The sequence below is a fragment of the Gymnoscopelus microlampas genome, assembly GCF_963454915.1.
Source record: "Gymnoscopelus microlampas genome assembly, chromosome: 10".
In the NCBI taxonomy this organism is placed as follows: domain Eukaryota; kingdom Metazoa; phylum Chordata; class Actinopteri; order Myctophiformes; family Myctophidae; genus Gymnoscopelus; species Gymnoscopelus microlampas.
This window is the reverse complement of record NC_139947.1, coordinates 16820234-16837034: the sequence shown is the minus strand read 5'-3', so window position 1 is coordinate 16837034 and position 16801 is coordinate 16820234. Positions and strand designations below refer to the sequence as shown.

At 41.0% G+C, this 16801-nt stretch overlaps 1 protein-coding gene across 1 annotated transcript; it reads right to left on the bottom strand.

Moving 5' to 3' along the window:
* Positions 1-1807: 1807 nt before the first annotated feature.
* On the bottom strand, positions 1808-16155 carry wdr46 (WD repeat domain 46). Its single transcript, XM_084069706.1, has 17 exons — positions 16073-16155; positions 15128-15343; positions 13793-13852; positions 12197-12265; positions 11510-11569; positions 10605-10685; positions 10396-10508; positions 10169-10256; positions 9972-10033; positions 9343-9447; positions 9083-9233; positions 8609-8844; positions 8148-8301; positions 6352-6499; positions 4502-4692; positions 2530-2643; positions 1808-2400 (listed from the first exon to the last, which is right to left on the bottom strand). Exons 1-17 carry the CDS (start codon positions 16148-16150, stop codon positions 2281-2283), a joined length of 2046 nt encoding a protein of 681 aa, XP_083925832.1. The 5' UTR covers positions 16151-16155; the 3' UTR covers positions 1808-2280.
* Positions 16156-16801: the final 646 nt, after the last annotated feature.

Here is a 16801-nt window from a genome sequence, read left to right as displayed (position 1 = left end):
ATTCTATTAATAATTGAAAAAGTAATCAACAGAATAATCACTATGTTATATTTGTCAACTGAGACAGATTCTCTATGATGTACCTTCTTTATTGTAAGATCTCATAAAAGTATTGATTCCGGACTGGCTTAGAGAATTAGAATATGATGGATTCTTTTATTCAATTCAACAAAGCTCTGCACCATGCAGAGCTTCTATACAGACCACATTTTAATGCAAGGTGTAAATGGGGTTGACACTGTATGTTCATCTCTTCTGGAAATGTTTTTTCCCTCCAGGTTTGGAACAAACTCAGATATGAAGGACCACACACAGCAATACTATACTTAACCCTGCTTCATTAACTCATGTAACCGTGTGTGATGGCTGATTTAAACAGTCACACCTGGCTTGACTAATTGGACTTTGAGTTTGGTGTGACTGGGCACTTGTTGCGTATCGATTCACCCAGAATAAATCGGCCATCCTCACACACACTCTAGACTAGAGCCTTCATCATGACAGCAATCCCATCTGCTCTTCTCCTGTAACATCTTGCCCTCTCTCTACAACAAATGTGTTATACCATCTGGCTGGTAATATGATCTCGCTACACTGGCACCTGAACAGGGGCACAGTCAAGTAATGTTAAAATATATTGTAGAGAGAGGTAAGATGTTACAAGCCAAAAGCAGATGGAATCGCTGTCATGACAAAATGACAAAATCTGTGTGTGACTGGTTTATACTGTAGGTGAGCAGTCATAAACAGCTCAGTCCAATTAGTTTGAACTCTGGCTAGCCTTGATACAAGACTGTCATAATTATATTATATGACATGACAGATAACCGTCTTGAAATCTCTCAAGACAGATTCACAGCTCCGCAGCTGAATCTGTCAGCAACTACCGTTACAATGTGTAGAGTTTGTTGTTAGTGGGAATGAAAACACAGACGCACCACCGGAAGAGGGCAGCTGAAGGCGAGTGAACGGGCCGACATCTGATCTCTACACGAGATCGCGGGCGGTGCCCCCAGAGGCAAATTCAAAGTTCTTTTTTGCCGATGGGTTCCCAGATTGACAGTCTTCTGATCCAAGGCTAAACTCTAGCCAGATGTGACTGCGTACATCAGCCAACACCCACATCACATAAAGGAGTGTGAATGTTGGACTAACACAAATTTATCTGGACTGATTTGTCTCTGTTGGTACTTGAAGGATAGTATTTCTGAGTCAATACAGGGCTCAGGCTGGGAAATGATACTGAATGTGTGCAAATACACTCAGGAAATGTAAATGTGAACGGAATATTGTCATTAATAAACCACTACATTTTCTTCAATGCTTTCCTGTCTTCTTAAATAGACAATTCAGATATTCATGCCCATGTTCAAAAGGGGATCTCTGATAACGTCATCAAAGAAAAGGACCCGCTCACTGTCTGGAACTTGCAAAAACATGTTGCTCTTTATTTGACGTTTCGGTCGTTAGACCTTCATCAGGACAGACAATGGTCTGATGTCATAATATCAGAGATCCCCTTTTGAAGATTACATACTTTTTATCCCACACACCTGTCACCAACCTTTGAGGTGTGCATCTGCCTTTTTCTAAAAAGATATTAATGCCTACTTGCTCATGTTTATATAAATGTGTATACACAGTATCTGTATATAATTAATACTTTCGGTTTAAGTTCAAGGGTCAAAAGAACAGCAGGGTAATTTCGTTTTTTGTATATTCAGTGTATGTGGTGGCATATCAAGACTAGAACATTTTGCTGTAACTTAACACAATTGTGTAACAGACATATTTTCATACAAATCTGTTATTTTGTCATATTTTTATTCTCAGAACATATTTCTATAAAACTTTTGACAAGTACAGTAATAGGTTCAACCCACACAGTCCATCTTACAGGTCAAAACTTTGCGGAACGTGTTGTATGGACTCTGCTCAAATTCTATTTGAGTAGCTATTTGGTACTAGCACCTCATTGTGAGAGCAGTTAATGAGCCATGCTTCTGGCAACAGACAATAAATGGATTTGTTTGTCCTAGAAAGTGACCATGAGTTACACACATGAGCTAATCAATTAATCCCCCATTTTTACAAACCCTCAGTATGAAGACTTTGAAGCTTATATCAAAGGACTGCTAACAATCTGAATATTACTGCAGAGCCTCTTCATGTAAAACGACGGAAGAGAAACAGACAGTGTGCCTTTTAGAGAAAGTTTAAATGTCACTCCACACACAAAAATGTCACTGTGTCATAGCCAAAACAATGGTTCCCTCTTGTCTATTTCTTGAATCTGTCGAGGGCAGACTTCTGGCTGGAAAATGACTTTCTCTTCTCATTCTCCTTTTCCCTTTGTTTTTCTATCCTCATTCTGTCCTCCACCGTTTTCTTGATCACTTCCTGGAGGGGAGAAGGAACAATTCAGTCAAAGACAAGTTAGCGACTTAGTACTGACATAAGTGAGGGCGATATCAGTGTGTTCAAATGTGATCACATCAATAGGCTAATTGATATTTTGGAATAACTTACCCTCTGGTCCTCATGACCCACTTGCTTCTTGCGCCTTTCAATATTTCCAGTTGAGCTACGGCCCTTTTTCTTTAACCGTGGTGTGAATTTCTCTACTGCCATTGGATCATAACCCTGAGAAGACACCAAAACATAAACACTTGGTTTTAGGAAAAGTGGAGGCCATCAATAACATAATATTGTCTCTGTCAGGCAGAAACCTTCTATATCAGGGGTTTTCAACTGATTATGAAACAGGGACCACCACCCTGACTGAGAATCAACCTGGGGACCACTGTTGTGTTGGGAGGGATATGGGATATGGGCGTGGTGTATAGGGAAAACTCTTTAAATGAGATATTGACTGTTAAGGGCTTAATTTAATTTGTTAATTCGAGGTGAATTAAATCAAGTCCTTAACAGTCATTATTTAACTGAGATATGCTAGTGGTCCAGAGCTCCAAAAAGATTGAGAACCACTGATCTATTCCTTTCCCATGGTTTCCCTTATTCTGTTCTCTTAACCTTCCATATTAAACTCATGTTAACTGATTCATGTTGATTCATGTTAACTGATTCATATGTATGAGCAAGTAGACACATGCGATTGATTATGGGAACATTTCCTAATAATGGTGACTCAACCATGCAATCCGGTACAATTTCTCTTGAGATTCTAATCTTCCAAAATCTATGGAAGTTCTTGACATACGACTTCCCAGTAACTGACAACATTGACACATCATCATACGTCACCAGGTAATTTACTGCACTGTTTCTCAACTAGTGGACGATAAAATAAAATACAAATCTTCACTTTCCTATATTAGTAAATGCATGGTCAGGGACCACATGCAATACCTTCACGGACCACCAGTTGAAAACCCATGTTCTATATCCATATTATTATTTTTTATGTTTTTTTTTTTTCATAAATGAATGCCCCTTTTTCATGTTGATTACGATCCTCATCTGGACTACTTTTCCTTATGTCCAACCTGAATGTAAGACTTTCTGCACAAAGACCTATGGGCCTCATTCACTAAGCTTGTTTACGCCCAAATGTAGCACTTAAGGGCATACACAAATTACCACCTTACGAGTCTGATACAATCTTTTTTTGTCCGTGAATTTTGAGGGAAGTCCGCTCTCTCGCGTCTGCTCGGAGGCAGACGTACATGGGACCAAAGCTTGCGCATGTCATTAGAATGCCTTATTCTTCATGCTAAATCAATTACAATAGTGCCAAAACTCAAATAAAATATATATGTGCCCAACATTTTTCAACACATAAAAAAAGAAAACATATGTCAAACGATCTATTGCTTACATGCATAACATTGGGCTGAATTATTAGATCCCTCTGAGTGTTTGCCGCGTGGCCAAAGTTTTGCCTATTTGCTGCTCCATTCACTTCTTGTTTAACTTCTTACTGAAAAAGGCTGTATCTCGGCTCCTAAGCACTTTTTTTTTACAATGTATTTTTGGCCTTGGCACAGGGGTGATATAGCCAGAAATATTTTTGGCACTGAATGAGTTAAATGGGGCGTGGATGATCTACACGGGAGCGCGCTCGTGACTTTTAGGCAAACATTAGTTACACCTGCGATACACACAAATCAAGGCTGTACACTTCCTTTCGTGAATCGCACGTGAGATTGTGCTTAGAGAAAATACACAGTCCTTTAGTGACTTTATTTAGGCACTATTTACGAACAGCTTAGTGAATGAGGCCCCTATGTTCTATATCTGTTTACTGTTCTAGAGCTCCCCCTTATGTACACACCTGAATCTGCTGCTATTTTTAAGTACTATATACCTGCTACTATATATGACGTATGCATACATCTTCACTCTGATCATATCAGAACATTTATTTATCTGCATCCTGTTTTGTTTCCTTGCTCTTCCTTCTATCTCTATATTTCCTCCCCTTCCCTGAACACTATAAATTCAACAGTGAAGATGCAAAGAACATTCTGCCAACACTTACAAGAGCTGTGACCCTGTCTTGGTGCCTCTGCTCAAAACCGGCATAGTCAACCAGGCCCAACTGGCCTGGATCTAGGCTTATCAGCTCTGGTTGTATCTTGTCCAGTAAAGCCTTGACCTCCCACTCCTGCCTCTGCTTCACACTGCGGTATGGATTTGCATCCAAACCATCAAAGTTAGGCTCACCAGCACCTGTGGAGAGAGGAAAGAGATAAGTAGGGGTGGAACAGTTAATCAAACAAATCGATGTAATATACTATAAAACAATAACTATTAATCGATCATTAAATTAAATAATCAAATTAATAATCAACCCCTATTTTGGGTATGTTATTACAGGCCTTCCGTGCGTGGCCAGTGAGAACAGCTGCAGTCATTAACATGGAGCAGAAGAAAAGCAGCGTCTGTGCGCTTGTGCTTCTTGTGGGTTTTGTGCGTAAGAAAGAATGCGTAATTTGAAATTTGTACTTCAGTGCCATTTGAGTCACTTGAGTCTCCCCTGTGACTTGAGTGACAGATTCAGAGGAGTTCCCTTTTATAGAGTAAAGGGGAACTCCTGCATTAATATACTGTTGTGACTCAGATTGTTAGATTAAAACCTTTTCCAACTTCAGAGGGTTAGGTTAATGCTCTATTTCAGTGGTAGGCAGCAGGCAGCCCGTGGGCCAGAACTGGCCCAACCATAATATCGACCCAGCATATTAGTTATTAGTAAATAATTGATACACCATCTCATTATGTCTGAAAAGAACCACATATATGCTATAATGTCCAAATAGAGAAGAATAGTGGCGATGAACCCCTCATACCGGCAGACAGGGTAGGATGAATGCAAAGTTCTCTTTTCAGTCTTTAATTTTCTCTGTCAAGTTTCACTGTCAACTACTACTTAGACTTCTGGATGAAATTTGTATTTTGTGTTTAAAACAAACTAATGTGTTTCACATGCCTTAAACCGTTTTTTCCCCCGAAGAGACCATGAACAAAGAAAGAGCTTGTTCTATGAAAAAGCTCTTGTTTATTTTTCTCTGTTTGAAAAGGAGCATGACAAAACCTTTTTAATTAACTAAATGTCCTAACATTCAAGAATGTGGCTTGGACAAAATGATTACAAAAGCATTTCTATTTTCACCTGTGACATTTGATTACAAATGATGCAGTTTCAGTATGCAGTTACACCACATACATATTTATTTATTAACTTTCATAGTAATAGTTATTATTGTATATAAGGCAGTCTGTCGCATGTTCCAGATCTTAAATGAGCCATTAATTATGTTCTGGCCCACCAATGGCTTAGAAAAAGCCTCAGCCCTTGGCCAAACTCACATAGACCTCACATAGTGATATTCTGAATGGCATTTTAAGGAGTGGCAATATCTCCCGATATAGCACTATTATCGCACTCTGAACACATGCATCGTATTTACTTTACCTGTAAGCTAGCAACGCACAGCTGTGCTAGCAAAGACAAACGTAACAAAGACAAACGTACGCTGTGTACATGTGTGATTGTAGAAGATGAATATGGAATACGGTTTGTCATTTAATATCCTGTAGGGATGTGCATGACTGACCAAAATAATTTTTGAATAGTGTATTTCTCTACCCCTCCCCTGTTTGTGTGTTTCTAGAAAAAGTCAATTTGTTCTGTGTGAGTCGGCAAATCTTAGCCAAAAATAGCAGATCTACAAACTCACAACTCGTCGCAATACAACAAAGCTTGTAGATCGGCTATTTTCGCAGAATGTTTGGCTATTATGACTTTTGATACCCAGAGACTAGGGATGTTAGGGTTCAAATGATTATATGAAAATGTAAGACAAGTTTTTCGATGTGTCGTATACCAACCTGGTACCACCATACTGGTGAAGCCCTCTCCATGCCCCACTCCAAGGACATCCTCAAAGGGACAGAAGTGCAGTCCCCACACTGGTCCCCGCAATCTGTGCGCCATGTAGGGCTTGGTGACTGGGGTGCTCCATACATCCCTGTACACCTGCACAGAGCCAGTCACACTATTTATTAATTGCATGAACAGGGAAATTATTAGGGCTGTCCCCTCAGTCCATCAATCAGTCGGATTTGATCTTAGTCGACTAAGATTTTGTTGGTTATTACTAGTTGTTTTTTGTACGTTTTTTTCCCCATGCACATAAATAAAACCCTTTAATTCTTGCAAACTTTCAATCGCCAGTAGCCAATCCATAGTGAAATAAAAATGATGCTCAGTTCTCAAACTCACCAACCTGTCAATGCTGATTTCCGCATGATAGTATGTGGCATATGCAATTTTAAAGATTTGCTGATTAAATCAACTAAAAGATTTGTCGACAAATTCCTATAACTATGAGACGACCATGAATGTCTTTACCGAAGACAAACATAATTATTATCTTGATGCTAGAAGATTTGTATTATGCTGCACAAGCTTTATGTATGATATTGTTTTATGGCCAGCTGATAGAGCTGGCCATAAAACTCTAGGAATTGGTCATAAAAGTGGCCATAAAACTCTAGGAATTGGTCACAACTGAGAACTGACTTCAGTTATGTTAAATAACGGTACAATGCAGCTTAGTTTTATCCATGTTTCAACTGACATGATGAATAGAATTTGGGGGTTAAATCAAGTGAATCCCATTTACCCATAGGCCTATGTGCAGAAGGTTAATAGCCGACTAGAGATGCCGCGATCCGATTAACAGATCGGATATCGGCCAGATAACAGCTAAAAAATGGAGATCGGATCGCAGCGGAAATGCCGATCAAACACTCCGATCAAAACACTCCATTCCAGTACTCCACTCCAGCAGTTCTATGCAGCACTTCTAATCAGTACGCTGTGAAGCTTTGTTGACTATGATTCTGGAGAGGTTATAGTCTCTGTTTGAGTAATATCACTTGATCAATCCTTTTTTAACATTTAGTTTTAGCATAAAATCAGTAATAAAAAGTAAAGATAAAAAACGCGGAGCGTGGACCGCGGTCGCGGCCGCGAGCCACGTTGTACGGGCTGACACACAGTCCGTGCAATCAACACAGAAGTGCGCAGCGCGTCCTGATCCAGAGTTCATTAAAATTCTCCGTCACCGTCATCCACACAAGTATGTTTATAAATACCTTGTGACTGTTGAGTTATATCACCAGCCGATCAAACAATACGATTTGAAACGCAAATGATTTTGTCTGAACACTGGCTTTTGCGACGCGAGCGGCGAGCCTCTCTCTCGCAGTGGTGTAAATGAATGCCCTTCTTATCTTCATCATCCTACAGCGTCACACAAAAGCTTCAAAAGCAGATCTACAAGCTCTATGAGGTTTCCACCCGACAATATTATGTACTGTAGAGTCCCTGTCACTGCCAAACATCAGATAATAATAATAAACTTTATTTATATAGCACCTTTCATGACATAAATGCAGCTTAAAGTGCTTTACAGAGCAACAAAAAAAAAAAAAACATTTTAGATAGACAGTATAGAGACTATTATGTGCCGTATCGGATCGGAATTAATTGGATCGGATCTGTTTCAATGCTGCCTGATCGGAATCGGATCGCAAAAACCTTGATCGCAGCACCTCAAATCCCGACCCATAATTGATGTATTATTCATTAGTGTGTGTGGAGAAGAGAAGACAGGGACCTGAACAATGTCCCCCGTAGCAGCAGAAAGCAGACCCCTCTGGCTCAGTGAGAGAGAGGAAGCTCCAGCAGGCAGGAAGTAGGACTGGAGGGGTTTGAAGGTCCTGATGTCATAAACCTTTAGCTTCTTGTCCATACCAGATGTAACCATATATCTAGTAAGACACCAGAGGAAATGATAAGAACTGCCCTCTGGTGGGCATTAAGGGAAGGGGCAAGGCATTTAGTAACACTGAAAACTATAAGCCATTATCATACATATACATACACAAGAAATCTGTATTGCCAGTGGACACCGTTTTTACGTCTACGGTTTGACTCCAGGTGGAGAGCTATATTGCATTTCCTTCCCCCTCTCTCTGCCCTCAGATTCCCACATCTCCTATCCTATCTAAATAAAGCAAAAACTGCCCAATAAGAAATACTGAAAATAAAAAATAAAAACTTTAACGAGCAACCTACGTGCCAGTCTTGTCAACTGTGACCGAGCGCACACCGCCCTGGTGACAGAGCATCTTGACAAGAGCTTCTTTCTGGTTGGGGGACCAGAGGGTCACAACGCCTTTGGAGTGACCCAGGTGGATGATCGCGTTCTGAGGGTTCTGGCACATCACATCAAGCCGTCCCATCTTGGTGCCAATGGCTGCCACCTCCTTCCCCACAGACACATCCAGGTACTGCAGGAAACCTGTGGCACTCTAGACAGCGGAAAGAACAGCACAATGTTATGCCTTGTACTCTGTCGCACAACGGTATTGCTCGCAACGTACGCTCGCAAGCTTTAACCAAACTACTCTCTAAAAAGAGTTGAAACACAAGCTGTAATACTATATACAGTATATTCATAAAAAGTTGAAGTATATTGTATGTTTATATTGTTTAATAGACATTTTCAATATCCTGCTAATATTTGGGGGCAGGTTTTCAAGGGCTCACCGCTGTGGCCAGCAAAAAGTGATAAGGCAGGAACTGCATACGAAGGACATCGTTGAATTTACGAATGCAGTGAAGCTCAATGCCGTTGGAGTCGTAGATATACAGCCACTTCTTCTGAGCCACTGCAAACATAGCCTCACTATGTAGCCATCTGAAGATAGCAACACATTGAATAGGGGTTAGAATACTGGAACATGTTCAATATGTTATTGCTGAATGACGTTTAAATCTAACACTCAATCTTGTGCAGGCCAACTTACTTCACGTCATTAACAGTCTCCATAACGTTCATCTCACACATCAGCTCCTTGGACTGCCAGTCCAGACAGGCGACATGACCTCTCCTCCCACCGACAAGCAGTTGGCTGAACGCATGAACAAACATAAAACACAAATACCTCTCACATGCATATAGTGTCAAAAGACAGCTAAGAATTATTTTTAAGAAATTGTTTGCGGCCCTTTTGAACTAATTTGTCAACTAGAAATAGCAGTCATACAAGCTCACAACACATGACATAAATTATAAGATGTGACGGGCGGCGGGTGTTAGTTCCGTTCACAAACACAACAAAATGGCTGTGTGCACTCTTTATGCAAAGGGTTTTATATTTATCAAAAAGAAGTATGAGAACATGTGGAAACTCAAGAACTCTTGAATAGCTCTTTCCATTTGGTGACTGAATTTCCCTCACGGGATCAATAAAGGTCTCATCTTATTCACATAAAGACATCCCCCAGCAAGATGAGGAAAATATATTAACAACATCATGTACGCAACATCCTTGGTGCAGCATCAAGCACACCAGACCCCACTACCCAATCTCCTCCACCACACTCAGACATAACTACAGTAACAGCCTACAGAATACAAATGCATGACACTGACCGTCCAGTCTTGCTATAGTCCAGTCGATACGGCCCAAACTGAGACAGATTAAGGTTAAAATGCTAAAGAGAAAACAGGAGAGAGATTTCCATCGTTATGACAGACAATTAAAACAACATTGTCAGATTAACACTTCAAACACAAATCAAAGGCTGAGATCTTCCACCATTCACTGAGATATCCACTCAGTAACTCACCTTTGCCCCAGATGTAATATCCACAGCATCTGCTATGTCCTCTTGGGAGATGGTACATGTGTCCTCATCCTCATCACCTTCTAAGAATCTAAGTGTAGAAGGAAAGGTGTCACAACAAAGCAGTTCACTAATGGTCTCCGGTGATATTCCCATATCATATATACAGTATATGCAGGAGCTTCATACACAATAATGTTCAACAGTTGGTTATTCTAGAACTGATTTACCCTGCATCCTCTGGGAGGAGGAGGTCCTGTCGTGCAGCTTGATTCTGGGCCAAGTCCGAGACAACCTCTGATTGTGCCATAACTCGTCTGAGCTTGTAGCGCTGACGGGAAGGCTAGAAATACAAGAATAAAGGAGTTGTAAGTGTCCTGGTGGCAAAAGAGAAGTACCACAATGTGAATAAATTGTGACAGAAAATAAGATGACACACCAGTTTGCATTTGTCTTTCCTCCGGAACTTTTTCAGCTTCTCTTCTGGGACTGGAGCAGATCCAGGGAATGGATCCATTTTCTAAAAGAGAAATATTGGACAGATTGTGTCAACCGTTTCAAGATCAGTGCAGTTAATGCATCACAGTACGTCAAGGCCTGAAAACATACTTATCTTGAGCTCCACAAGTGTATACTCTGAGATAAAAATCACACCCTGTGTGAAGGAAGCGGTGCCTTTGGGGCGGGCCTTAACTCATTTCAGTTCGTCCCTATTGGTGGTCTGAGTCCACTTACCAAATTTGTACTTGGTAGCATGCTGCAAACTGGAATGATGGCTGTTTAAAGCCCAGCCAATGGGCAGACAGAGGGGGCGGGGCTTAAGTAATGACAGTTAGTCCCTATTGCTTTAGTCCATGTACAAAATTTGTACTCCATAGCATGCTGCGAACTTGAGTTATGGCTGTTTGAAGGCCAGCCAATGGGAAGACAGAGGGGGCGGGGCTTCAGCAATTCATGCTGGTCCCTATTGGTGGTCTAAGTCCACATACCAAATGTGGACTTGGTGGCATGCTGCAAACTGGAGTTATAGCTGTTTAAAATCCCGTGCTCATACGGGCGCTGGGGGTCCCTGGACCCCTCTTTGATAACGTCATCAATTCATGCTCGTCCCTATTGGTGGTCTAAGTCCACATACCAAATTTGGACTTGGTGGCTTGCTGCAAACTGAAGTTATAGCTGTTTGCTTCTTTGCCGTGCTCATCCCGTGCTCAAACAAACGGCCCGTGCTCAAACAAACGGACACGCAGACAGAGTCAAACGTAGAGCGGTTGGCACCGCTAAAAAACTATGTGTACTGTGGGGCGACGCAAGTTTGTGCAATCATAAAAATATCAATTTACTTACCCCGCCGGATATCCCAGTCTTTTTACTTCTCTCATCTTCTTGTGTTTTGTTCTTTGCTCCCTGTGAAAGAGTATGACCATGAATCAAACTGAACTGATCTTGATCCCAGTACCCAAGCCAATAAGGGACGTCCCAGCACTCTCAATGTCTACAGGCCAGTTACTCTGACACCGCACAATTCATGGACATCTCAGAAAGAATGCTTAACAACTTAAACCCTACAGTATATACTTCATCAAACAGGGTCCCCCAGGGTTATATACTTGGCCACTATCTTTATTTTCATTTCAATTTTAAGACCTTTTTAATACCTCTAAAATGAAAAAATTGACCATTACTAGTATGTCAAAAGTAATCAACAAACTATACTATAAGAAAATGGTCAAACATTGGCCAAATTGTAAAATATTACCCAAGAGGCAAACATTTTGAAAATAAGTAAGTTCACAACACCTTGCATTGCAATATTTATCTGTGGAACCGAGTCAAACTAAACGTAATGCCTCAACTCCTACAATTCCAAGTGCTTGTCGGGATGGGGCGGTCCCCAGTTCAAATATGATTATTTGGGGGGGGTTGGGAATCCTTAGTATAGGTCATAGTATAGGCAGAGATCTCTGATCTGTCTGCCTACATGAGACTCAGGCTTGGCATGAGTTTGTGCAGTCACCCTTTCAGTTTACTTACAACCAACATAGGCTTCTTTTTAAATCCTTCATGATTTTTTTCAGCTTCTCGTTTTCTTTTCTTCTGGCCCTGTTAAAGAGTTAAAACAATAACACATTACATTTTTGACTTATGTTGTTGCATGGTCATTTCCATTCACCTGTACAAAAACAGCAGGATGACACTAACAGAAAGGTCATATTTCCACACTTTGAGGTTTGAATGATAATGATATATCCTTTAGGCAGCCCTAGTGCACGCTCACCTGTGAGGGCATTGGGCGCGACGGTTTGGTTATACATACATGATAGAAAACACAACTACATAATGCCACTGTGGTATATTTTCTTGACGTTTAGTGCAGGCGGAGCGGAATGTTGTTGTGTACGTTAAGAAACTTCATCACTTCTGCACAGAACGACAAGCCAATCAGAAGCGCGCTGTGCTCTGAAATAGGCATATACCAGTGGTGTGTTCTAGATTTTTTTGCAAGGTATACTATGATTATTCCCTGCCTCCCACACGCACGACATGTGCGCGTCTATAATGAAGACATTTTTTGGTGGTGGTCATGGTCCCATCTTCGTTTCCAAGAGTGGGAGCAGACTGAACTAAAACCAACATTTCATTGCCTTCATGCTGTGCTATGACGCGCATACGCCAATACACTGCCTGATTAGAGTACTTCATTAGTATTCACGTCGTTGAGTTAATGTGTGAATTCCGTCGCAGCCATTACTTATCACCTCAAGAACAATAGCTACTCACATGATAAGCCATCAACAGAGTTAGCCCACATTCTTGCTGCCTCCCAGCCACTCCTGGGCTAACCTCGGGTCACCAGTCTTTCCACCTCGGAGGAAACTCCCGGGCAGTAGCGTATATCAGACCGTATCAACGTATCAGATACGCTGTTTTGAACAGTTTTTGAAGGTATACAGTACGGTGGCGACGTAAAAAATCTACAGGGCATACTACGTATACAGCATACCACGGTAGAACACATCACTGGCATGTACACTCGACACCACAGAAAAAAGTCTACTGTATGCAATGCATGGAAGTAGCAAATATTAATAACAAAGTTTTAAATAAGCAGTTGTAGGTCTGAAATATTGAGTAACTACATGGCCTATTTACTATGTAAAATGTATCAATTCTTTACAAACAAGCTGCCAGAGATGAGCATCGAGTGTCTGTACGCGCGACGTAATAACAATGCTCCTGCGATAATGTTTTCCACTAGAAAAAGCGTGAACGAATCATTTGAACTAATCACTTGAACGAATTATTGCTGTGAATGTGAACGAAATCGTTCGTTCACTGAAATAAACGTTTTTTCCCACCACTACTCACTGGAGCTCTTAATGGAGCACAACTCACTTTATTTATTAAGGGTGTCTGTCTGTCACCCACACCTCAGGCACGCCCATTTTATAGCATTTCGCGAATGTCCGCACAATGAACATTTGCTCACAGCTGCTGGTATGAATTGAGCGTCTAGATTTTAGTGCAAGTGTCAACAATACACAAACTTGCCCATAGCTACAATGTATCTGAACAAGATTCTCAAGGCTACGCAAGTTTGTGCAATAACAATCGATTCCATTTACTTACCCCAGACACACCATTCTTTTTACTTCTCTCATCTCCTTCTTGTGTCGTTTTCTTTGCTCCCTGTGAAAGCATACAACCATAAATTAAATTGCACTGATCTTGTTGTTACATTGTTCCGAGTTAAGGCCGTGACACACTGAAAGAGACATTTACGCGAGTGTCCTTGCCGCACATCAAGTATTCACATTGGAAGCACACACACACGTGCGCGTTATTATGATTCCCACACCGCGTCGTGGCAAACCCGCTGAGCGGGCGCTGTGATTGGTCAGTAGTCGCTGTGATTGACAGTTCTCGTTTTTGCTACTATGCCTATACCTAACCTTAACCCTAACCCTAACCTCAGTAAAACTATGCCTAAACCTAACCCTAACCCTAACCCTAACCTCAGTAAGACTATGCCTAAACCTAACCCTAACCCTAACCCTAACCTCAGTAAAACTATGCCTGCCGGGGAGCCAATCAGACACGTAAGGCGGGTCTAAATCCAGGACGCGGCGTGGGATTCATAATAACGCCACACGTGCACTGAGAGAGCGTTGTTCCATTCACTCTCGCCCTGGTCTGTGCCGAGCGTCAATGCTCCAAAATAGAACCGAGCTCTGAGAGACGTGTCACACGGTTTTGACACAACTGTGGCTGCAGAGTTTACAACAATAGTTTGATAAGTTAAAGGAGTAGTTCACCCCAAAAATTACTTATTTTCTATCAATTACTCACCCCATGAAGCATTGAATTCATGGAGATTTTTTTGTCGCATTCCTAAGCCAGTAATTTGATTACCGGCGGAAAGATGCTAATGTATCCGGTAGGAGACTCAAAGGAGTCTCTTTGAATCTATTACCGGAAATACACCCGGTCATCAAATTATTGGCTCAGGAATGCGTCCAAAAATAAAAAATCTCCATGAATTCAAGGCTTCATGGGGTGTGTAATTGATAGAAAATAAGTAATTTTTCAGGTTAACGCTCGTCTGAGTGGCCTGAAGATATTGTTAGCTACTATATTGATATTTAGCAGTTTATCCAGCAGAGAGACTTACAACGTGCTTCGAATATGAACTCTAATCAGCACAGGGTCTGTCGCCCAGAGGTCTTTTGAGGGGCTTTCAGGTGGTCCGCAGCTAAATGACTGACAACGGACCCTCTGAGTGTACACAAACCAAATGTCATTTGAGATTTGTACAATCTCAGAGTTAAATTCATGACCTTTCAGTGTAGATTCTGGGCCCAGAGATAAAACAATCGTATCAAATGGGAGGTATGTGGCTCAAACTGGGGAATTAAAAGGGTTGAGATTGAGAATTCACTGCTCTAATAACTTCCATGTACTTACCCCAGACATAGTCTTCTTTTGAACTCCATGATTTTCACCTCCTCCTTGTTTTCTTTTCTTCACTTTCTGGCTCTGCTTCCTTTTCCCCTTTGTCTGCTGCTGAGCCAGTTCACTCTTTTGTCCACCATCGGACGTCTCTTTTTTTGGTCCACCATCGGTCTTCTCTTCTTGATTCTTCTTTGCTTTCTTTGCCTCCTGCCAGTAGCGAGGTGTACACTGTCACAAAAAACAAACACATAATGAAATGTTTATCTGCAGGATGGCTGAACCATGGTGCCTCCATCACAGTGGTGGAGGAAGAACTCAATAAAAATAAAAATAAATGTTTTACTTAGTAAAAGTAGCAATAACACAATGTAGAAATACCCTGTTACAAGTAAAAGTCCTGTATTCCAAATTTTACTTAAGTAAAAGTACAAAAGTAATTGCCAACAAAATATACTAATTAAGTATAAGGTCTACAAACTCACAACCCGTCCCCACGCAACACGTTGTGAGCTTGTAGATCTGCTATTTTCCAAAGATTTAGACATTTTAGACATGATAACTTGTGAAACTGGACATTCTGCGTATTGAGTACTTTTACTTTTGATACTTTAATAGCCATGGTTCACATGACGCTCGTCTGATATGACAGTCATGTTTCAGGGCTAGTACTTTAAGTACATTTTGATAGCAATACTTTTGTACTTTAACTCAAGTACATTTAGAATTCCGTACTAACTTAACAGAGTATTTCTACATTGCAGTATTCATATTGATACTTTTACTTAAGTAAAGAATGTGAGTACTTCTTCCACCACTGGACCATGGTGCTGCTACTGGAAGCCTGACATGTGGTTCATAAAGCACGACACGTGTCTATGCTCAATATGTCATTAAGAACTGTGACGGATATGAATAGTATGATATAAAGGTTATTATGACAATTGTTATTATGAATACCTTCTTCCTCTTCTTGGTGTTTTTGTCCACTTTCCCCACGTGTGTATCATTCACCACAGCCTCGTCGGACGTCGCCATCTTTGTTGTGAAGCTGATAAGATGCATCAGTGTTGACAGGTTTTGCGAGAGAAACAAGCAACCAGTTCTATGAAAACAAGCCCAAAATGAGCCTCATGAGCACATAATGGACCAGTCCAGACCTTGACATGAAAATGTTTGGGAACCACAGGTTTAAACAACATTATAGGAAACGAGCCCAAATGAGCAACTACACTTTAGAAACAAGCCCCCCCCCCCCCCAAAAAAACGCAACCCGCAACTACCAATATTTTAAAAGCAACTTTACAGAAAAACAAGCCCAAAGTCGCTTGTAAGACGCAGACATGGCAACACTGATATCGTATACGTTCTGAACTTCCGTCTACGTCAGAGGCCAAGCCTTAAAGAAACAGTGCGACATGGACGTTCCAGCATCAGGGAGCAGTGGTTCCCCCAGCCAGGGATGAAGAGGTTTCAGGGGGTCCCCAATAAAATGTGTTAATAATGCATAAAAGGTTTTACCACTTTAAGCTTTGGCAATCTAAAACAGCCGATTTGCAATTTTATTTGAACAATTGGGAAAAGTTTGACATTTCTTAAAACATTTTAAACACATTTCTTCTCTAATGGGGGTCCCTGGCACAAAATATTTTCAGAAGGGGGTCCACTGACCCCCAAATTGATATGTAT

Coding starts and splice junctions, on each gene's coding strand:
- wdr46 (XM_084069706.1), bottom strand. CDS start 16,150: ATGGCGACGTCCGACGAGGCTGTGGTGAATGATACACACGTGGGGAAA. Junction 10,509..10,604: donor GGAAAGACAAATGCAAACTG/GTGTGTCATCTT, acceptor TTGTATTTCTAG/CCTTCCCGTCAGCGCTACAA. Junction 8,845..9,082: donor ACTTTTTGCTGGCCACAGCG/GTGAGCCCTTGA, acceptor TCCGCTGTCTAG/AGTGCCACAGGTTTCCTGCA.